Source organism: Oncorhynchus keta, chromosome 10 (assembly GCF_023373465.1).
Source record: "Oncorhynchus keta strain PuntledgeMale-10-30-2019 chromosome 10, Oket_V2, whole genome shotgun sequence".
Classification (NCBI taxonomy): Eukaryota; Metazoa; Chordata; class Actinopteri; order Salmoniformes; family Salmonidae; genus Oncorhynchus; species Oncorhynchus keta.
Genome location: NC_068430.1, coordinates 79,247,393 through 79,271,545, shown reverse-complemented (window position 1 = coordinate 79,271,545; position 24,153 = coordinate 79,247,393). Strand labels below are relative to the sequence as shown.

General features: G+C 40.0%; 1 protein-coding gene across 1 annotated transcript in view; it reads left to right on the top strand.

The window, feature by feature from the left end:
• Positions 1–270: 270 nt before the first annotated feature.
• The window catches only part of tmc8 (transmembrane channel-like 8), a gene marked incomplete at its 5' end in the record, with an annotated part of 27,431 nt that continues 3,548 nt past the window's right edge, over positions 271–24,153 (top strand). The window contains 13 exon segments of the mRNA XM_052526104.1: positions 271–451; positions 540–592; positions 1,244–1,408; positions 10,581–10,781; positions 11,392–11,543; positions 12,091–12,160; positions 12,281–12,378; positions 12,770–12,810; positions 12,813–12,955; positions 22,419–22,528; positions 22,582–22,602; positions 22,992–23,147; positions 23,604–23,682. Of these exon segments, the coding sequence (XP_052382064.1) occupies positions 271–451; positions 540–592; positions 1,244–1,408; positions 10,581–10,781; positions 11,392–11,543; positions 12,091–12,160; positions 12,281–12,378; positions 12,770–12,810; positions 12,813–12,955; positions 22,419–22,528; positions 22,582–22,602; positions 22,992–23,147; positions 23,604–23,682 (1,470 nt within the window).

Genomic DNA, 24,153 nt, shown 5'->3' with positions numbered 1-24,153 from the left:
TACCTGCTGCATCACCACCTGTCTCTCTCCCTCCAGGTAGATTTGGTGTAGGTGTATATCAGTAATATATACCTGCTGCACCACCACCTGTCTCTCTCCCCTCCAGGTAGATTCGGTGTAGGTGTATATCAGTAATATATACCTGCTGCATCACCACCTGTCTCTCTCCCCTCCAGGTAGATTCGGTGTAGGTGTATATCAGTAATATATACCTGCTGCATCACCACCTGTCTCTCTCCCCTCCAGGTAGATTCGGTGTAGGTGTATATCAGTAATATATACCTGCTGCATCACCACCTGTCTCTCTCCCCTCCAGGTAGATTCGGTGTAGGTGTGAAAGCTTATTTTGTCTTCCTGAGATATTTGCTTTACCTGAACCTGCTCCTGTGTCTGGTCATTGGAGGGACTATACTCACACCCACAGCAGTCTATGACAGCGATGGTGACAGAGGTTTGTGGGTAATATATTCTCATAATGTGCGTCGTTGTGGGAAAACGTCATATACTTAGTTGAAAGTTGCTCTGTGATGTGGTTGCAGGACTACTGAGGTTTGAGGGCAATGACTCGGTTTTGGACTTCTTCGTTGGTTCGGTGAGTGTGTGTGTGTGTGTGTGTGTGTGTGTGTGTGTGTGTGTGTGTGTGTGTGTGTGTGTGTGTGTGTGTGTGTGTGTGTGTGTACGTGTGTGTGTGTATGTGTGTGTGTGTGTGTGTGTGTGTGTGTGTGTGTGTGTGTGTGTGTGTGTGTGTGTGTGTGTGTGTGTGTGTGTGTGTGTGTGTGTGTGTGTGTGTGTGTGTGTGTGTGTGTGTGTGTGTGTGTGTGTGTGTGTGTGTGTGTGTGTGTGTGTCTGTCTGTGTATACGTGTGTGTGTGTGTGTATATGTGTACAGCAGTGGAGGCTGCTGAGGGGAGGATGGCTCAAGCATTTCGTTACACTCGCACTAACATCTGCTAACCGTGTGTTATGTGACAAATAAATTTGATTTAGATTTTTGGGTATTTTTGTATGTTTCCATGGTAATGGCTGGAACAGAGTACATGGAATGACATGAAACCATGTGTTTGATGTATTTGATACCATTCCACCTTTCGCTCCAGTCATTCCACAAGCCCTGTCCTCCCCAATTAAAGTGCCACCAACCTCCTGTGGAGTACAGTGTGTGTGATTTAACCCTCTTTCTCCCTCTCTCTCCTCTCTCTCTTCCTCTTGATCACCCTCCTTCCTCTCTTCCCTCCCTCCTCCAGGGTTTTCTAGAACGTTCTCCAGTATTCTATGGGTTCTATGCACGTAGTTCTCTAGACCTGCTGTGTCTGAACACGCCCCTCCTCTTCCTCCTCGGAACCCTCACCGTCCTCATCCTCAGTCTGGTCATGGTGGTCCGCAGGTCAGACACACACATGTTGTTTTACTATCCTTAACAAACAATTGATTCCCATTCAAAATCCTATTTTCCCTGACCCTTAATCTAACCCTAACAGTAACCCTAACCTGAACCATAAATCCCTAACCCTAAACCTAACCCCTAACCCTAAACCTAACCCCTAACCCCAAACCTAACCCTAAACCTAACCCCTAACCCTAAACCTAACCCCTAACCCTAAACCTAACCCTGACCCTAAACCTAACCCCTAACCCTAAACCTAACCCCTAACCCTAAACCTAACCCTAACCCCTAACCATAACCCTAAACCTAACCCCTAACCCTAAACCTAACCCCTAACCCCTAACCCCTAACCCTAACCCCTAACCCTAAACCTAACCCCTAACCCTAAACCTAACCCATAACCCTAAACCTAACCCCTAACCCTAACCCTAAACCTAACCCTAAACCTAACCCCTAACCCTAAACCTAACCCCTAACCCTAAACCTAACCCTAACCCCTAACCCTAAACCTAACCCCTAACCCTAAACCTAACCCCAAACCCTAAACCTAACCCCTAACCCTAAACCTAACCCCTAACCCTAAACCTAACCCCTAACCCTAAACCTAACGCCTAACCCTAACCCCTAACCCTAAACCTAACCCCTAACCCTAACCCTAACCCTAACCCTAAACCTAACCCCTATCCCTAAACCTAACCCATAACCCTAAACCTAACCCCTAACCCTAAACCTAACCCCTAACCCTAAACCTAACCCCTAACCCTAAACCTAACCCCTAAACCTTACCCCTAACCCTAAACCTAACCCCTAAACCTAATCCCTGACCCTAAACCTAACCCCTAATCCCTAACCCCTAAACCTAACCCCTAAACCTAACCCCTAACCCCAAACCTAACCTCTAACCTAACCCCTAACCTCTAACCTAACCCCTAACCCTAATTGTAATCCTAAACACTAAATCTAAATTAGCTAAATGTTCCCACCTGTCCAAAGGTTCCTTGTTTTACTATCCTGGTGAGGACATACACACACACACTGTCCCTTTAGCACAGGTATTCCCAGGGGTACGCGCAGTACCGTCGGGGGTACGCCCCCAAAGAAGTGATTTCTACTCTCTCGACAGAGTAGCCTCGTTTCACTGCCAAAATTAAATGAAACCATCCAGTGTTCAGCGAAATAACAACACAATGTCAAATACAGGGAGCCTAGTCAAATAATGAACATCCAATCACATTAACCGTTACTCATCCAATCACATTAACCGTTACTCATCCAATCACATTAACCGTTACTCTCTCGTGGGAATTCCACTAACGGTCCATATGTAGCCAAATGTAGCTGCTGCTCATGTTGGTATCTGTACTGATGGCGCAAAAGCCATGACAGGGAGACATGGTGGAGTGTTAATGCGCGTGCAGGCAGTTGCTCCCGATGCTACTTGGGTCCACTGCAGCATCCACCGAGAGGCTCTTTCTTGCTGCCAAGGGAATGCCTGACAGCTTGAAAGACGTTTTGGACACTACAATGAAAATAGGTACCTTTGTTAATTAATAATCCTCTTAAGGATCTCTACAGATCGGTGTCCCACCCATGGGACGGTTGAGCTAATGTGCGCTAATGCGATTAGCATGAGGTTGTAAGTATCAAGAAACATTTCCAGGACAAAGTCATATCTGATATTGGCAGAAAGCTTACATTCTTGTTAATCTAACTGCACTGTCCAATTTACAATAGCTATTACATTGAAATAATACCACTCTATTTTTTGAAGAAAGTGCACAGTTATGAACTTGAAAAGTTATTAATATTCCAATTAGGCACATTTGGGCAGTCTTGACAACATTTTGAACAGAAATACAATGGTTCATTGGATCAGTCTAAAACTTTGCACATACACTGCTGCCATCTAGTGGCTAACATCTAAATTGCACCTGGGCTGGAATAATACATTATGGCCTTTCTTTTTTTTTTCTTTGTATTATCTTTTACCAGAACTAATGTGTTATATTCTCCTACATTCATTTCACATTTCCACAAACTTCAAAGTGTTTCCTTTCAAATGGTGTCAATAATAAGCATATCCTTGCTTCAGGTCCTGAGCTACAGGCAGTCAGTTTGGGTATGTCATTTTAAGTGAAAATTAAGAAAAAAGGGGCAGATCCTTAAAGAAAGACCCCTGAACTCTCGTATATTTTCAGCATTATGCAGTGATATGGGCAGCGACCACGTAACACTTTTACAACGTACAGAAGTGAGCTGGTTATCAAGGGGCAAAATATTGACACGTTTTTATGAATTGAGAGACGAGCTGAAAGTTTCCTTTACTGACCATAATTGTCTGACCGCTTGATGATGACGAGTTTCTCACACGACTGGCCAATCAGGGTCAGGGATGGGCGGTGTACCGTTTTTTTGTGATATACCGGTGTTGATGCACGGACCGGTTTGGGTTTTTACTTTAACTTCTATACCGCTATTTGAATGTTTGGTTTGTAACTATATAATTAGAATAGACATTATATTCCCATGATTCCAACAGTTAACCCAAGTGTTTTGCTCTAAATCGCAAGTCCAATTGCAACATTTGGTTAAAAATAAGGCCCAGATGACTTGCTCATATGGTGCAGCCCTACGTGGCAGTGGAGAAATGATCTCAGATGGTGCAGCCCTACGTGGCAGTGGAGAAATGATCTCAGATGGTGCAGCCCTACGTGGCAGTGGAGAAATGATCTCAGATGGTGCAGCCCTACGTGGCAGTGGAGAAATGATCTCAGATGGTGCAGCCCTACGTGGCAGTGGAGAAATGATCTCATATGGTGCAGCCCTACGTGGCAGTGGAGAAATTATCTCAAATGGTGCAGCCCTACGTGGCAGTGGAGAAATGATCTCAGATGGTGCAGCCCTACGTGGCAGTGGAGAAATGATCTCAGATGGTGCAGCCCTACGTGGCAGTGGAGAAATGATCTCAGATGGTGCAGCCCTACGTGGCAGTGGAGAAATGATCTCAGATGGTGCAGCCCTACATGGCAGTGGAGAAATGATCTCAGATGGTGCAGCCCTACGTGGCAGTGGAGAAATGATCTCATATGGTGCAGCCCTACGTGGCAGTGGAGAAATGATCTCAGATGGTGCAGCCCTACGTGGCAGTGGAGAAATGATCTCAGATGGTGCAGCCCTACGTGGCAGTGGAGAAATGATCTCAGATGGTGCAGCCCTACGTGGCAGTGGAGAAATGATCTCATATGGTGCAGCCCTACGTGGCAGTGGAGAAATGATCTCAGATGGTGCAGCCCTACGTGGCAGTGGAGAAATTATCTCATATGGTGCAGCCCTACGTGGCAGTGGAGAAATGATCTCAGATGGTGCAGCCCTACGTGGCAGTGGAGAAATGATCTCAGATGGTGCAGCCCTACGTGGCAGTGGAGAAATGATCTCAGATGGTGCAGCCCTACGTGGCAGTGGAGAAATGATCTCAGATGGTGCAGCCCTACGTGGCAGTGGAGAAATGATCTCAGATGGTGCAGCCCTACGTGGCAGTGGAGAAATGATCTCAGATGGTGCAGCCCTACATGGCAGTGGAGAAATGATCTCAGATGGTGCAGCCCTACGTGGCAGTGGAGAAATGATCTCATATGGTGCAGCCCTACGTGGCAGTGGAGAAATGATCTCAGATGGTGCAGCCCTACGTGGCAGTGGAGAAATGATCTCAGATGGTGCAGCCCTACGTGGCAGTGGAGAAATTATCTCAGATGGTGCAGCCCTACGTGGCAGTGGAGAAATGATCTCAGATGGTGCAGCCCTACGTGGCAGTGGAGAAATGATCTCATATGGTGCAGCCCTACGTGGCAGTGGAGAAATGATCTCATATGGTGCAGCCCTACGTGGCAGTGGAGAAATGATCTCATATGGTGCAGCCCTACGTGGCAGTGGAGAAATGATCTCAGATGGTGCAGCCCTACGTGGCAGTGGAGAAATGATCTCAGATGGTGCAGCCCTACGTGGCAGTGGAGAAATGATCTCATATGGTGCAGCCCTACTTGGCAGTGGAGAAATGATCTCATATGGTGCAGCCCTACGTGGCAGTGGAGAAATGATCTCAGATGGTACAGCCCTACGTGGCAGTGGAGAAATGATCTCAGATGGTGCAGCCCTCTCGTGGCAGTGGAGAAATGATCTCATATGGTGCAGCCCTCGTGGCAGTGGAGAAATGATCTCAGATGGTGCAGCCCTACGTGGCAGTGGAGAAATGATCTCATATGGTGCAGCCCTACGTGGCAGTGGAGAAATGATCTCAGATGGTGCAGCCCTACGTGGCAGTGGAGAAATGATCTCATATGGTGCAGCCCTACGTGGCAGTGGAGAAATGATCTCATATGGTGCAGCCCTACGTGGCAGTGGAGAAATGATCTCAGATGGTGCAGCCCTACGTGGCAGTGGAGAAATGATCTCATATGGTGCAGCCCTACGTGGCAGTGGAGAAATGATCTCAGATGGTGCAGCCCTACGTGGCAGTGGAGAAATGATCTCATATGGTGCAGCCCTACGTGGCAGTGGAGAAATGATCTCATATGGTGCAGCCCTACGTGGCAGTGGAGAAATGATCTCAGATGGTGCAGCCCTACGTGGCAGTGGAGAAATGATCTCAGATGGTGCAGCCCTATGTGGCAGTGGAGAAATGATCTCAGATGGTGCAGCCCTACGTGGCAGTGGAGAAATGATCTCATATGGTGCAGCCCTACGTGGCAGTGGAGAAATGATCTCATATGGTGCAGCCCTACGTGGCAGTGGAGAAATGATCTCAGATGGTGCAGCCCTACGTGGCAGTGGAGAAATGATTTCATATGGTGCAGCCCTACGTGGCAGTGGAGAAATGATCTCAGATGGTGCAGCCCTACGTGGCAGTGGAGAAATGATCTCAGATGGTGCAGCCCTACGTGGCAGTGGAGAAATGATCTCAGATGGTGCAGCCCTACATGGCAGTGGAGAAATGATCTCAGATGGTGCAGCCCTACGTGGCAGTGGAGAAATGATCTCATATGGTGCAGCCCTACGTGGCAGTGGAGAAATGATCTCAGATGGTGCAGCCCTACGTGGCAGTGGAGAAATGATCTCATATGGTGCAGCCCTACGTGGCAGTGGAGAAATGATCTCAGATGGTGCAGCCCTACGTGGCAGTGGAGAAATGATCTCATATGGTGCAGCCCTACGTGGCAGTGGAGAAATGATCTCAGATGGTGCAGCCCTACGTGGCAGTGGAGAAATGATCTCAGATGGTGCAGCCCTACGTGGCAGTGGAGAAATGATCTCATATGGTGCAGCCCTACGTGGCAGTGGAGAAATGATCTCAGATGGTGCAGCCCTACGTGGCAGTGGAGAAATGATCTCAGATGGTGCAGCCCTACGTGGCAGTGGAGAAATGATCTCAGATGGTGCAGCCCTACGTGGCAGTGGAGAAATGATCTCAGATGGTGCAGCCCTACGTGGCAGTGGAGAAATGATCTCAGATGGTGCAGCCCTACGTGGCAGTGGAGAAATGATCTCAGATGGTGCAGCCCTACGTGGCAGTGGAGAAATGATCTCAGATGGTGCAGCCCTACGTGGCAGTGGAGAAATGATCTCATATGGTGCAGCCCTACGTGGCAGTGGAGAAATGATCTCAGATGGTGCAGCCCTACGTGGCAGTGGAGAAATGATCTCAGATGGTGCAGCCCTACGTGGCAGTGGAGAAATGATCTCAGATGGTGCAGCCCTACGTGGCAGTGGAGAAATGATCTCAGATGGTGCAGCCCTACGTGGCAGTGGAGAAATGATCTCAGATGGTGCAGCCCTACGTGGCAGTGGAGAAATGATCTCAGATGGTGCAGCCCTACGTGGCAGTGGAGAAATGATCTCAGATGCAGGAATTGATGAAAATTATGACTTTTGGGGGTTGAAGTTGAATTGAACAGTATAAAACAATCAGAATGGAGAAAGATGTATATTTTGCCACCCTAGGGTCACGCACTACTCATAAACAAATGTAGAACTTTTATTATTTAAAAAACATCAAATACCATCATACCGTCAAGTTTTTTAAAAATACCATGATATTATATTTTGGCCATATCGCCCAGCCCTAATCTGGGTGATGTTTTTTCTTGATCTGAATCTAGGATTACAGGGACTCTCCGCAACTATATTCAATGTGCGGGACAAAATTGAGGCTATGATTAAGAAGTTGGAGCTCCTCTCTGTCTGCATTAACAAGGTCTTAACACAGGTCTTTCCATCATTGTATGATTATTCTGTGTGCAAATGACCTCAAGCTTACGGACAATGTCAAATGTGATATAGTGAAGCACCTGAGTGAGCTGGGTGCACAATTACGCAGGTACTTTCCCGAAACGGACGACACAAACAACTGGATTCGTTATCCCTTTCATGCCCTGCATCCAGTCCACCGATATCTGAACAACAGCCTCATCAAAATAGCAAATTGAATTTAATCAGAAGCCACTGCCAGATTTCTGGATAGGGCTGCACTCAGAGTATCCTGCCTTGGCAAATCACGCTGTTAAGACACTGATGCCCTATTCAGCCACGTACCTGTGTCTGTTCTCAGCCCTCACTAGCATGACAACTAAATACAGATTCAGACTCAGCAAAATGATTGAAGACTCTCTCCTGACAACTATTGCAGAGTTATCAGCATCCTTTCAATCAGACTGTGGAAACCTGTGATTATTCCTCTGCAGTTCTCTGAGACTTCTCCATTTTGACAACATGGTTCCTAAAAAACAACATTTGAGCAACATTATTGATCCTTTATGATTCCTCTGCATCTGTTCCTCTCACTTACTGGCCAAAGTATCTCTGAATCACTCTCCATTATGACAGATTCCTCTGCATCCTTTCAATCACTCTCTCTCTGGATGGTTATTCACACCCTGCATCTGTTAACCTGGTGCTCTCTCTATCCTTATGATTCAAATCTGGTTTTATACTGTTGAATGGTTAAATAAAGAGCAACATTATTGATTCCTCTGCATCTGGTCCAGAGGGGGTCTGTGCCCTGGTCTATTATGATTCCTCTGCATCAGTTCCTCTGGTGCCAGAGGGGGGTGACAAACTCCATTATGTTCCTCTGCATCGTTCCACTGTTTCGCTGCCTAAACCAATGATGTCCTCTGGCAAAAAACACACTTCAGGAAGGATTTATGGGACGTAGCTAACGCTGTTAAAGATGTCCTCTGGGAAACATCTGTTCCTCTCAAAGTCTCTCTGGTCCAATGAATCACTCTTTTAAACAGGACATCTGTTCCGTGGTTGCTAGAGGGGGCTCTCCACATATGGTTCCTCTGCATCTGTTCCTCTGCTCCTCTCAGCTTCATCCATTAGGGTGATTCTGTCTGCATCTGTTCCTCTCTCTCTCTCTCTCATTATGATTCCTCTGCATCTGTTCCTCTCTCTCTCTCTCTCCATTATGATTCCTCTGCATCTGTTCAGCTCTCTCTCCATTATGATTCCTGCTCTGTTCCATTATGATTCCTCTGCATCTGTTCCTCTCTCTCTCTCTCCATTATGATTCCTCTGCATCTGTTCCTCTCTCTCTCTCTCCATTAGATTCCTCTGCATCTGTTCCTCTCTCTCTTCTCATTATGATTCCTCTGCATCTGTTCCTCTCTCTCTCTCTCATTATGATTCCTCTGCATCTGTTCCTCTGTCTCTCTATTATGATTCCTCTGCATCTGTTCCTCTCTCTCTCTCTCCATTATGATTCCTCTGCATCTGTTCCTCTCTCTCTTTATGATTCCTCTGCATCTGTTCCTCTGTCTCTCTCTCATTATGATTCCTCTGCATCTGTTCCTCTGTCTCTCTCTCCATTAGGTGTTCCTCTGCATCTGTTCCTCTGTCTCTCTCTCCATTATGATTCCTCTGCATCTGTTCCTCTCTCTCTCTCTCCATTATGATTCCTCTGCATCTGTTCCTCTCTCTCTCTCTCCATTATGATTCCTCTGCATCTGTTCCTCTCTCTCTCTCTCCATTATGATTCCTCTGCATCTGTTCCTCTCTCTCTCTCTCCATTATGATTCCTCTGCATCTGTTCCTCTCTCTCTCTCCATTATGATTCCTCTGCATCTGTTCCTCTGTCTCTCTCTCCATTATGATTCCTCTGCATCTGTTCCTCTCTCTCTCTCCATTATGATTCCTCTGCATCTGTTCCTCTCTCTCTCTCTCCATTATGATTCCTCTGCATCTGTTCCTCTCTCTCTCTCTCCATTATGATTCCTCTGCATCTGTTCCTCTCTCTCTCTCTCATTATGATTCCTCTGCATCTGTTCCTCTGTCTCTCTCTCCATTATGATTCCTCTGCATCTGTTCCTCTGTCTCTCTCTCCATTATGATTCCTCTGCATCTGTTCCTCTCTCTCTCTCTCCATTATGATTCCTCTGCATCTGTTCCTCTCTCTCTCTCTCCATTATGATTCCTCTGCATCTGTTCCTCTGTCTCTCTCTCCATTATGATTCCTCTGCATCTGTTCCTCTGCTGTCTCTCTCTCCATTATGATTCCTCTGCATCTGTTCCTCTGTCTCTCTCTCTCCATTATGATTCCTCTGCATCTGTTCCTCTGTCTCTCTCTCCATTATGATTCCTCTGCATCTGTTCCTCTGTCTCTCTCTCCATTATGATTCCTCTGCATCTGTTCCTCTCTCTCTCCATCCTCTGCATCTGTTCCTCTCTCTCTCTCTCCATCCTCTGCATCTGTTCCTCTCCTCTCTCTCCATCTCCCTCTGCCCTCTGTTCCTCTCCCTCTCCCTCCCCTCCCTCTCCTGTCCTCTCCTCTCCCCATCTCCCTCTCCCTCTCCTCTCCCTCTCCCTCTCCCCTCTCCCTCTCCCTCTCCCTCTCCCTCTCCCTCTCCCTCCCCCTCCCTCTCCCTCTCCCTCTCCTCTCTCCTCCTCTCTCTCCTCTCCCTCTCCCTCTCCCTCTCCCCCTCTCCCTCTCCCTCTCCCCTCTCCCTCTCCCTCTCCCTCTCCTCCCCCTCCCCTCTCCCTCTCCCCCTCCCTCTCCCTCCCTCTCCCTCTCCCTCTCCCTCTCCCTCTCCCTCTCCCTCTCCCTCTCCCCTCCCTCCTCTCCCTCTCCCTCTCCCTCCCTCTCTCCCCTCTCCCTCTCCCTCTCCCTCTCCCTCTCCCTCTCCCTCTCCCTCTCCCTCCCCTCTCCCTCTCCCTCTCCCTCTCCCCTCCCTCCCCAGTTATACTTAGAAGAGGAGAGGTTCCAGCAGCGTGAGGCCAGGAGGACGTTGGGTCAGTGGACACACCTCTACTCCCTGCGAGGGCTGCTCCACTTCCTGGTCCTGGTTCTACTGGGCGGAGCCTTCTGTCTCATCTACTATGCCACCATGGCCTCAAAGGCTGAGAGGGTATGTGTGTGTGTGAGTGTGCATGTGCATGTATTAGTTAGTTATTGATTTAATTACTTAGTCAATTTATCAGGTTCATTATTTTGGCAACCTTTTTACTCCTCCCTCCCCTCCCCGTCTCCCATCTCTCCATCTGTCCCCCTCCCCGTCGCCCCCCTCCCCGTCTCCCTCACCCTCCCCGTCTCCCTCCCCCTCCCCGTCTCCCTCCCCTCCCGTCTCCCTCCCCCTCCCCGTCTCCCTCTCCCTCCCCCTCCCCCTCCCCGTCTCCCCTCCCTCCCCCTCCCCCTCCCCATCTCCCCCTCCCTCCCCATCTCTCTCCCCCTCCCCTCCCTGTCTCTCCCCCCCCCTCCCTGTCTCCCTCCCCCCCCTGTCTCTCTCCCCTCCCCGTCTCTCTCCCCTCCCCGTCTCCCCCTCCCCCTCCCCGTCTCCCTCCCCTCCCGTCTCTTTCCCCCTCCCCTCCCCGTCTCCCTCCCCCTCCCGTCTCTCTCCCCTCCCCCTCCTCCCTCCCCTCCCCGTCTCCCTCCCCCTCCCCATCTCTCTCCCCCTCCCCCTCCCCGTCTCCCCCCTCCCCGTCTCTCTCCCCCTCCCCATCTCTCTCCCCCTCTCTCAGAATGGAGACTATTTGATCCTCCGGTTGCTTCTCCATTACCTTCCTCCCATCGTCATCACCCTGGTCAACTTCTTCCTGCCTCACGTCTTCCGCCATATCTCTTCCTTCGAGGATTACTCCCTCACCACCCAGGTCAATGCTACCCTCGTCAGGTAGGAGCATAAATGTCCAATCTTTATTGGTACCATCATATCATCCTCATCATCAACATCATCATCATATCAATACATAAATATTGATAATCAAAGAAGTTCTCTCTTCATCATCTTAATTCTTCAACCTTCTTCTCCTCCTCTTCCTCTTCCTCCTCATCCTGCTCCTCCTCCTCATCCTGCTCCTCCTCCTCCTCATCCTGCTCCTCCTCCTCTTCCTCCTCCTCCTCCTCCTCTTCCTGCTCCTCCTCCTCCTCTTCCTCTTCCTCCTCCTCCTCCTCCTCATCCTGCTCCTCCTCATCCTGCTCCTCCTCATCCTCTTCCTGCTCCTCCTCCTCCTCTTCCTGCTCCTCCTCCTCCTCTCCCTGCTCCTCCTCCTCCTCCTCCTCCTCCTCCTCCTCCTCCCTCCTCCTCCTCCTCCTCCTCTTCCTGCTCCTCCTCCTCCTCCTCTTCCTGCTCCTCCTCCTCCTCTTCCTCCTCCTCCTCATCCTGCTCCTCCACATCCTGCTCCTCCTCATCCTGCTCCTCCTCCTCTTCCTGCTCCCAGGAGTATCTTCCTGAAGTTGGCCAGTCTGGGGATGTATCTCTTCTTCCTCTTCAAAAACAGCCAACAGGAAGTGAGTCATAACGACTAACCATCGCTGACAACTACAGATCATATTGACATATTGACAGACCTGTGGTATTAAATGGACTTCATCTACAGTAAATGGACTTGATACTCTGTGTGTCCTCAGTGTTGGGAGAATCAGTTTGGTAAAGAGATGTACAAGCTCTCAGTGTTCGATTTCCTGGCCTGTTTCTGCAACACCTTCTTCATCGCCTATCCTAGAAAGTAAGTTCATATTTCTGCTTTCTGAAGGAATATTTCTGATGAAAACGTATTTGGCCCAATGGAACAGAGCACTTGTGGGACCTGCACTTTCACCTGTGGGACCTGCACTTTCACCTGTCCAATCATCTCAGATCAGTTCATACTATTTTCACCTGTAGACTATTTCTTGGTGTGTTGTCCACCAACTGGGACTTGAAGCCCGGTCCACCAACTGGGACTTGAAGCCGGGTCCAGCAACTGTCAACACAACAACTGTCGCATCAAGGGATCCAAACTTCTTGACAAGGTTGCCAGGTGTTGGGTTGCTACAATACTTTAACTATGCAACGTGTGTTTTGGATGTTTTCTAGCCGTATCCTTCATCTTGTCGTCCCTTCATCCCTCCTCGCAGGTGGTTTGTGGACAGGTACCCATCGTCTTGGCTGGCGCGTTTGTCGGGAAACAGCATTTCCTGATCCCGTTCAATGTTCTAGACCTGGTGTACAGTCAGACGGTCACCTGGGTAGGACTGTTCTACTGTCCCATGCTGCCATTTATAGAGACAGTCAAACTCATGGCCGTGTTTTACATTAAGAAGGTGAGTGTTGTTGTTATTTACATAACTCTTTCTCTCAACACATCATCTCTCACTGTTTCATTGCTCACTTCTGCTTCCATGCTCTCTAATAATGTCTCCCCCTCTTTCCCCCTATATCTCTATCTCTCCTCTCTATATACTCTATCCATATATATATATATATAAATATATGTAAAATATATATGTAAATATATGTATTAAATGTAAAATATATGTAAATATATGTAATAATATGTAATAATATATATTAAATAATATGTGTAATAATATATAAATATATATGTAAATAATAATGTATATATATGTAAAATATATGTGCTAAATAAAATATGTCTTTAATGCTGTCTGTAATGGATCTTTCCCCTCTCTCTCCCCCTCTCTCTGTAAATAATCTGTTCTCTAATAATATGCTCTCTCTCTGTTTCCCTAATAATAAATATCTCTCTCTCTGTCTCTAATATGTCTCTATCTCCCCCTCTAATAAAATCTAAATCTCCCTCTAATGTCTCTCCCTATCTAAATAATAATCCCTATCTAATAATCTAAAAAATATCTCTCTAATAATCTAAATAATCCCCCTCTCTCCCTCTCTCTAATAATAATATCTCTCCCCTCTAATATCCCCCTAATCTCTCTGTAAATCTCTCCCTATATATAATACCCCTCTAATTAATAATAATCCTAAATAAATATCCTCTCTAATATCCCTCTCTCTCTCTCCCTCCTCTAATCTCCCCCCTAATATCTGTAAATCTCCTCTCTCTCTCTCTCCTCTCTCTCCCCTCTCTCTCCCTCTCTCTCCCCTCTCTCTAATATGTAAATCCCTATGGAAATAATAATATGTAAATATTAAATAATAATATAAATAAGAATCATAATATGTTTAAGCTAAATAATCTTTAATATAATATATAGTAAATACATATATAAATAATAATAATTAAAAAATATGTATATAATAATAATAAATATGATAAATAATATAAATATGTAAAAATATAATATGTATAAATAAAATAATAATAATAAAAATATAATGTAAATAAATATGTAATATGTGTATAAAATAATAATAATCTCTCCCCTCTATCTCCTCTCTCCTCCTAATCCTCTCTCTCCCTCTAAAAATGATGTAAATAATAATATAATCCTGTAATAATCTGTAATCTCTAAAATAATAATAAATAATAAAATAAATCTCTCCCTCTCTAATCTCTAACAGTAATCTATGTCAAAGTCTCTCTAAATCTAATAAATCTCTCCCTCTCTCTCTCTCTCTCCCTCTATCTAAATAATAATATAATAATTTCTCTCTCTCTCTCTCTGTCCCCTCTTAAAAATATCTCCTCTCTCTCCTCCCAAATCTCTCTCTCTCTCTCTGTCATAATCTAAAATAATCTTCCCCCTCTCTCTCCCCCTCTCTATCATCTCTCTCCCTCTCCCTAATCTCTAATAAATATGTCTAATCTTTCCCCTCTCGTAATATGTAATAATAATCTCCTAATATGTAAATATCTCCTAAAATATGTAAATAAAATAAATAAATAAAAAATATGTCAATAATAATAACTATAAATAATCTCTCTAAATATGTGTGTTAATAAATATGTCTGTGTCTCTCTGCTCTCTCTCTGCTGTGTCTGTCTCTCTCTGGTGTCTATCTCTCTCTCTCTCTGGCTCTCTCTCTCTCTCTCTCTCTATCTCTCTTTCTCTCTCTGTCTCCTCTCTCTGGCTCTCTCTCTAAATCTCTCTCTCTCTCTCTCTCTCTCTGGATCTCTCTCTCTGACTCTCTTAATATGTCTCTCTCCCTCTCTGTAATAATATGTGAGAATAATAATCTCTAAATAAGCTAATCTCTCTGTAAATAAAATGTAATCTCTCTCTCCCTCTCTATGTAAATCTGTTCTCTCTCTCTAAATCCCCCTCTCTGTCTCCCCTCTGACAATGTAAATCTATAATCTCTCTAATCTCCTCTATATATCTCTATGTAAATCTCTAATCCCTCATCTTATCTCTCTCTCTCTAATAAGCTAATCTCTGTCTCTCTCTAAATCTAAATATGTAATAATATGTAAATATACTGTTTCTAAATCTCTCTAAATCTCTCTCTAATTTCTAATAAATGTGTCTAATCTCTTTATCTAAATATCTCCCTCTCTGTCTCTCTCTCCTAAATAATCTCTTAAATAAATAATCTCTCTTTCTCTCTCTCTCTCTCTAATCTCTATGTAAATCTCTTTAATATAATAATAATATTTCTCTCTCTCTTTCCTCTCTCCTCTCTCTCTAATCTCTCTCTAATCTCTCTCTCTCTCTCTCTCTAAATCTCTCTCTGTAAAAATAATCTAAAAATATTAAATAATCCTTAATAATATGTAATAATAATAATAAATAATCCCTCTCTCCCCCCTCTCCTCTAAATAAATAATAAAAAAAAATTCTCTCTCTCTCCTATGTAAATATGTCCCTCCTGTCTAAATATGTAATAAAATGGTAAATAATAAATATGTAATATAATATCTAATGACCTAATAAATAAAATAATAATAAATAATAATAATATAATATGTAATTATAAATGATATGTAATAAATAAATTGTCCATATTTAATATAATTAAATAAATAAAAAAATAAAAATATGTAAATATGTAAATAATATAAGTATAATAATAAATAAAAGTAATAAATATAATTGTAAATAATAAATAATAAATAATATATGTAATTAATAATAAATATGTAAATAATATTATAAAATACATAAAATAGAATAATATTAAATATGTAAAATGGTTTAAGGTAAATAGTAAAATAAATAATAATAATAATATCTGTGTGAATTCTCAATAACCCCCTCAAACTAATCCTGTAATCTATCTAAATATCTGTAAATAAATTGTCCTGTTATCCTAAATCCTCTCTTATAATCTCTCCCTCTGGAGGTCTCTCTCCCTCTGATATAAATCTCCTGTAAATAAATTAATAAATAATAATAATATAAATATGTAAATAATCGATAAATGTCTTTCTCTAATAATTTCCTAATAAATATGTAAATAATGCTGTCTGAATAATAATATGTCCTAATAATCTCTAATGTCCCTCTCTAATCCTCTCCTTTCCCCCTAAATATGTAATATTCTCTAAAAATATCTCTAATCTCTTATAAAAATAATAAATATCCTAAATATGTTAATCTTTCTCCCTATGTAAATAATCCTCTAATAATCTCCCTCTAATAATAATAAATAAATGTAAATAATAATAAAATATCTCTCTCCCTCCTAATAAAATATATCTCTAATATAATAAATAATAATGTTAATATGTAAATATGTATATATAATAATAATATGAAATATGTAAATATCTAATCTCATATGTAAATAATAATATGTTTTTAAATAATAAAAATATCTGTCTCTCTAATAATAAATCTCTCTCTGTCTCTCTCTATAAATCTAAATCTTTATAATCAAAATAATAATATATATCTGTAATATTAAAGAATCTAAATAATCTCTCTGGGATATCTAAATAATCTCTCTAAAAATAATAATAATAATAAACAATCTCTCTCTAAAATAATAATATCAATCTCCTAATCTCCCTCTATTTATCTCTATGTAAATAATCTCCCTTGTCCCCTCCAAAAATCTGTAATATATAATAATTAACTCTTAGTCCCCTCTATCTAATAATAAATGTCCTGTTCTCCCTATCTAAATCTTCCTCTCTCCTGTAAATAATAATCTCTCTCCCTCTCTCTAAATAATGTGTTCTCTCTCCCTCTCTTCCCCCTCTCTCTCTCTCTTTCTCTCATCTCTCCAATCTCCCCCTCTCTCTTTAGATCCTCTCTCCTCTCTCTCTAAGTCTCTAATCCCTGTCTCTCCTCCCCATAAATATCTCCCCCTCTCCCATCTAATAATAATAATCAATCCCTCTAAACCTGTAATCGTATAAATAAAATATGTTCTGTCCAATAAATAATAATCAATATGTTCATATCTAATAATAATAACCTGTCTCTGAATCAATCTCTAATGTAATGTATCTCTTAATAATCAATCTCTCTCCTCTTATGTCTATATCTCTTCTCAAAATATGTAAATAATATTTAAATATGTAAATAAATGTGTAAATAAATAGAAAAATAAATAAATAAATAATGAAAGAAATTGACTAAAATATGTAAAAATATCTCTGTCTCCCCCCTCTCTCTCTTATCTCCTCTCTGTCTCTGTCTAATATCTAAATAAGTGTGTCTCTAATGTCCCTTGAAGGCTAAAAATTAGAAAGTCTCTCCCTCTGTCTGTAAATGTCTCTATGTCTCTCTCCCTCTCTCCTCTCCCCCTCTCTCTCTAATCACCTTTTCCTCTGTTCTCCTCTCTCTCTGTCTCTCTCTCCTCTCTCTCCCCTATGTAAATCTCTAAATGTCTCTGTCTAATAATATGTAGTAAATCTCTCCCTCTCTATCTATATCTTTCCTCTCTCTATAGTATAAATATTAAATATAAATCTCTAAAAATAATAAATAAATCTGTCTCCTCCCCTATGTAATCCTCTCTAATAATATATATGATAATAATGTATCTCTGACCATAATCTCTAATATAATATCCCCCTCTAAATATGTAAATAATAATAATAATAATAATATAATATATGTAATAATAATAAATAATAAATAATAACTATGTAATATATAAAATCTCCCTCTCTCTGTGTCTCTAATATGTCCTCCTCTCTCTAAGTAATAATAATAATATCCTCTCTAAATTAAAAAAAAAATAAATATGTTGTCGTAAAAATATTTAATAAATATTCCTAATATAAAATTTCATGTAAAATGTGTAATAATCTAGTGTAATATATAAATAATTGTGAGGAATGTATGTAAATAAAATATGTAATAATATATGCATAAATATGTAACAATGACAATGTAAATTAATAAATAACAAATATTGTTATGTAAATATATATCTAATCTAATATCTCTCTTAACAAATAAATCTCTATGTCCCTCCTAATCTGATCTGTCCTCTCTCTGACTAATAATGTCTGTAATGGTGGCTCTCTCTCTGGAAATCTCTGAGGTAGTAAATGGCTCCATACTCTCTGTCTCCCCTGGAATCCCTCTCTATGTCTAATAATAAATCTGGAATAATAAATAATCTAATATATAAATCTTAATCTAAATCCATCTCTCCTGTAAATAAGTCCTTTCCTAATCTCTTCCCAGTATGTAATAATAATATGTAATATATATGTAAATCAATAAATAATAATAATAAATAAAATAAAAATGTAATAATATGTAATCTGTCTCCCTGTAAAAAATAATAATATAATAAAATATTCTAATAATAATATAATAAATAATAATAATCCACTCTTTCAGCCTATCTCTCCCCTCTTCTCAGCCAGATCTAGTAATAATAAATATCTAAATAATCTCTATCAAATAATAAGTCTAAATCTCTCTGTCTCTCTCTCTAATCTCCTGTGTCTCCTCAACTCCCTCTCTCCTCTCCCTCTCTCTCTAATCTCTTCTCCTTCTATTAAATATGTAAATAATATAATAATAAAATATGTAATAAATATGAAATAAACAATAATAAATAAATGTAAATAAAATAATAATAAATGAATAATATGTAATAAATATGTAATAATAGTAATAAATGTAAAATAAATAAAAAAATGTAATATAAAATAGAAATTAAAATGTAATAAATATGTAAATAACTAGTAATTAACAAATGTCAAAATATTGCTGCTAAAAATAAATATGTAATAATAATATGTAATCGTGTAAAAATTTCTAAAAAATCTCTAAATAACAGTCTTTATGTAATCTCTCTCCTCCCTAAATATGTAAATCCCCCTATGTCCTAATATCTCTTAATCCCTCTCTCCCCTAATAATATAAATGTAAATAATAATATAATATAATCTCTCCTCTATGTAATCTAATGCCAAATAAATGTAATAATAATATAATCTATAATATGTAAATAATAAATCTCTAAAATAATATGTAATAAATCTCCTTAATCTAATAATAAATGTAAATATCTCCTAATATGTAAATATATAATAAATGTAATATGTAAATATGTAATAATAAAATAAAATAATAAATGTAATAAAATAATAATAATAAATAAATGTAATAAATGTAATAAATGTGTAAAAAAAATAATATGTAAATATATAAATAAAGAATTTATGTAAAATAATATGTAAATAAATATATTAAAAATAATAATATGTAAATAGAAAAATCTAATGGAGCCGATATAATAAATTCCCCCCTAATAAAAAAATAATATGTAAATAGTAAAATAAAATTATCTAATAAAGTAAATAAATAAATATAATAATCTCTGTAAATAATAAAATATCTTTTATGTCTTCTCTCCATCCCCTAAATATTTAAATAAATGTTAATCTTTCCCTCTATATCTCTCCTCTATATAAATAAAAATAATCTCTCCTAATTTTAACCCTCCCTTATAATCTCCTATAATAAAATTAATAATCTCTCTCTTGTCTGTAAATGTATTCCCTCCTCTGTAATAATATAAATAATAATATCTAAATATAATAATAAATAAATAATCTTCTATATAGATCCCTCTTAATATATGTTTAATATAATAAATATAATAAATCATCTCTGATGTAATAAATAATAAATATGTAAAAAAATAATAAATCCATCTAAATATCTATGTTAATCTCCCTCTATCTAAATTGTAAATAGGATAAATGTAATAATATAAATATAATAAATGTAATAAAAAAATAAATGTCTCTCCCGTAGTAATAAATATGTAATAATAATAATAATAATATGTAATAATTTAAAGTAATAATAATCCCCAGGATTAAATAATAAATATGTAAACTAAATCTGTAAATAATAAAATGTAATCTAAAATTTAAATGTAGAATAAATATGTAAATCCTGTAATAATCTCTCCTGTCTATTGTAATAGCAATATCTAAATAAAATAAATGTCTCTAAATGTAATAAATAATTGAGTAATTGAATAAATCCCAATTGTAATAATAAGCATAAACTATGTAATAAAATGAATATAATAAAAATGTAATATGTATATATATATATTTGGCATGTAAGAATAAAATGTAATATGTAGAATTCACCCCTCTCTAATAACTATGTAATAATATATGTAATGAAATAATCTCTAATAATAATAAATTCTCCCTAATAAATCCCTAATCTCTCAATCCCAATGTAATAAATTCTCCATCTATATAATTGTAAATCCTAACAATAATATGTAATAAATCAGGAAAAATTAATAAATAGAAATCTATTAAATATTTCTGTCTCTATTTCTAATCGTCCCCCTAAGTAATCATGTAAATAATATGTAAATGTGATAAATAATCTCTAAATGTAATAAATATATGTATATATGAAATTAAATGTAATAATATCTAATTAATAAATGTAATTTATGCTCTAAATGTCTTAATAAATAGAATCTCTTCCTGAATCTCTAATATGTTAAAATGTCATGTCTAAGTAATAAATGTAAATAAATGAATAAATGTAATAATATCTCTATATATTTTCTAATAAATAATAAATGTAATAAAATTAATAAAATATGTAAATAGAATAGTCTAATATAGTAATAAATGTAATAAATATATAAAAATAATTGAATAAATAAATAAATATGTAAATATGTAATGTAAAATATGTAAATAATGGTAAATAAAATAATATGTAATAAATAATAAATGTAATAATAATAATAAATCTAAATCCCTAATAAATATCTATCCCCCTCTAAGGAATAAATAAATAGTAATATAATGTAATAAATAAATAATAATAAGTAATAATAATAATAATAAATAACCCTAAATGTGTAAATAAAATCCTAAATAAATGTAATAAATATATCTAAATAATATTAATATAAAATAATAAATATAAATAATAAATAATATAAATAATAATATGTAAATAGAATTCCCCCTATAATAAATCTCTAATAAATGTAATAAATATGTAATAAATCCCAATAAATCTGACCTCCCTCTATTTAAATAAATGTAATAAATATCCCCTAACAAATAATAATAATAAAATAATATCCCCTAATCTAATAATAATAAATGTAATAAATTTCTCCTCTCTAATTATCTAGAATCTATGTAAATAATAATATCTAATAAATAATGTCCCCCTCTTTCTCCCCCTCTCTAATCCCTCTCTAAATCTCTTGTTAAATCTCTCATCTCTAAATCCCCCTCAATCCTAATCCCCAGTTGAATAATCCAGTATGTGTTCCGGCCCAATATGTTCCGTGCCTCCTATCTTTCAGTTCTGTTTCTCTTCATGTTACTACTGGGTCTCATATGTAATATCACCCTCGTAATAACCCTCCACCAGTAATTTCCCTCCTCTCTTTCTCTCTCTTTCTCTTCTGTTTCTCTCTACTAGAATCTGCCCTCCACCAGTAACACCTCCCTCCTCTCTTTCTCCTCTCTTTCTCTTCTGTTTCTCTCTACTAGAATCACCCTCCACCAGTAACACCTCCCTCCTCTCTTTCTCCTCTCTTTCTCTTCTGTTTCTCTCTAATAGAATCACCCTCTCTCTCCTCCCTCCTCTCTTTCTCCTCTCTTTCTCTTCTCTTTCTCTCTACTAGAATCACCCCTCCACCAGTAAACCTCCCTCCTCTCCTCTAAATTAATAAATATCTAATCTCTCTTAAATCAATCAATACTTCTCTAAAATGTCCCTCCCTCTCTTTTAGTCTTCCTAATCTTCCCCCTTATTCTCTCTAAGAATCTGACCCCACAGTGTAACACCTCCCTCCTCTCTTTCTCCTCTCTTTCTCTTCTGTTTCTCTCTACTAGAATCACCCTCCACCAGTAACACCTCCTCCTCTCTTTCTCCTCTCTTTCTCTTCTCTTTCTCTCTACTAGAATCTGTATCCACCAGTAACACCTCCCTCCTAAATCTCCTCTCTTTCTCTTCTCTTTCTCTCTACTAGAATCACCCTCCACCAGTAACACCTCCCTCCTCTAAATCTCCTCTCTTTCTCTTCTCTTTCTCTCTACTAGAATCACCCTCCACCAGTAACACCTCCTCCTCTCTTTCTCCTCTCTTTCTCTTCTCTTTCTCTCTAAGTAGAATCACCCTCCACCAGTAACACCTCCATCCTCTCTTTCTCCTCTCTTTCTCTTCTCTTTCTCTCTACTAGAATCACCCTCCACCAGTAAGACCTCCCTCCTCTCTTTCTCCTCTCTTTCTCTTCTCTTTCTCTCTACTAGAATCACCCTCCACTTCATGTTTACTCTCTTTCTCTACTGTTTCTCTCTACTAGAATCACCCTCCACCAGTAAGACCTCCCTCCTCTCTCTTTCTCCTCTCTCTCTCCCCCTCATCCCCCTCCTCCTCCCAGTTGACAGTTCTCCAGTGCTGTGTTCCGGCCCAGAGAATGTTCCGTGCCTCCAGTTCTTCAGTTCTGTTCCACTTCATGTTACTACTGGGTCTCATCATGGCAGTCATCACCTCCACCAGTCCTCCCTCCTCTTTTCTCCTCTCTTTCTCTTCTATTTCTCTCTACTAGGAAGTAACCTCCACCAGTAAGACCTCCCTCCTCTCTTTCTCCTCTCTTTCTCTTCTGTTTCTCTCTACTAGAATCACCCTCCACCAGTAACACCTCCCTCCTCTCTTTCTCCTCTCTTTCTCTTCTGTTTCTCTCTACTAGAATCACCCTCCACCAGTAACACCTCCCTCCTCTCTTTCTCCTCTCTTTCTCTTCTATTTCTCTCTACTAGAATCACCCTCCACCAGTAAGACCTCCCGCCTCTCTTTCTCTTCTATTTCTCTCTACTAGCATCACCCTCCAACAGTAATTATGAAAGAAATAGAAACAGATCATAAATTACTCCTCTGGTTCCTTGAGTCTGATTCCTCTCAAGGTTTCTTCCAATCTGCAAAGCACTGTACTTGCAAAGCACTGTACCCCCAGGTTCGAACCTTCCTCCAGCTGTGGTCCGTTCGTGGGCAGCGCTACAGTGTTTAATGTAACAGCTGTGTGTGTGGACAGTCTACCAGGACCGGCCCAGTCCACTCTGAGATACCTGTCCTCAGAGGCCTTTGTCCTGCCGCTGATACTGTCGCAGATGTAGGTGATATAGATCATACACACATACACACACACCGGCCTGCCATCCACTGATACTGGCGCAGATGTAGGTGATATAGATCATACACACATACACACACACCGGCCTGCCACCCACTGATACTGGCGCAGATGTAGGTGATATAGATCATACACACACACCGGCCTGCCACCCACTGATACTGGCGCAGATGTAGGTGATATAGATCACACCGGCCTGCCACCCACTGATACTGGCGCAGATGTAGGTGATATAGATCATATACACATACATACACACCGGCCTGCCACCCACTGCTACTGGCTCAGAGGTGCAATAGGTGAAATAGAACCTGACTCCTCTCATAGATACTGTTTCTTACAGGTCATAGAAATAAAATGAATAGAACATGACACGTTCCTGTTGCCATGGATGTAAATGTTACAGATTGTATATCATCTTACCATTTCCCCCAGTGTTGTCCTGACCTCCTTTGAGTCGCGTAGGAGAGCCAATGGAAAAGCCATCGAGAGACTGAAGGACATGCTGGTGATGGTAGGTTACCTACTGATAACAGTATTAGTTAAGCCTAATCCAGCTGCTGGTGATGGTAGGTTACCTACTGATAACAGTATTAGTTAAGCCTAATCCAGCTGCTGGTGATGGTAGGTTACCTACTGATAACAGTATTAGTTAAGCCTAATCCAGCTGCTGGTGATGGTTACCTACTGATAACAGTTTACCTAATCCAGCTGATGGTAACCTACTGATAACAGTATTAGTTAAGCCTAATCCAGCTGCTGGTGATGGTAGGTTACCTACTGATAACAGTATTAGTTAAGCCTAATCCAGCTGCTGGTGATGGTAGGTTACCTACTGATAACAGTATTAGTTAAGCCTAATCCAGCTGCTGGTGATGGTAGGTTACCTACTGATAACAGTATTAGTTAAGCCTAATCCAGCTGCTGGTGATGGTAGGTTACCTACTGATAACAGTATTAGTTAAGCCTAATCCAGCTGCTGGTG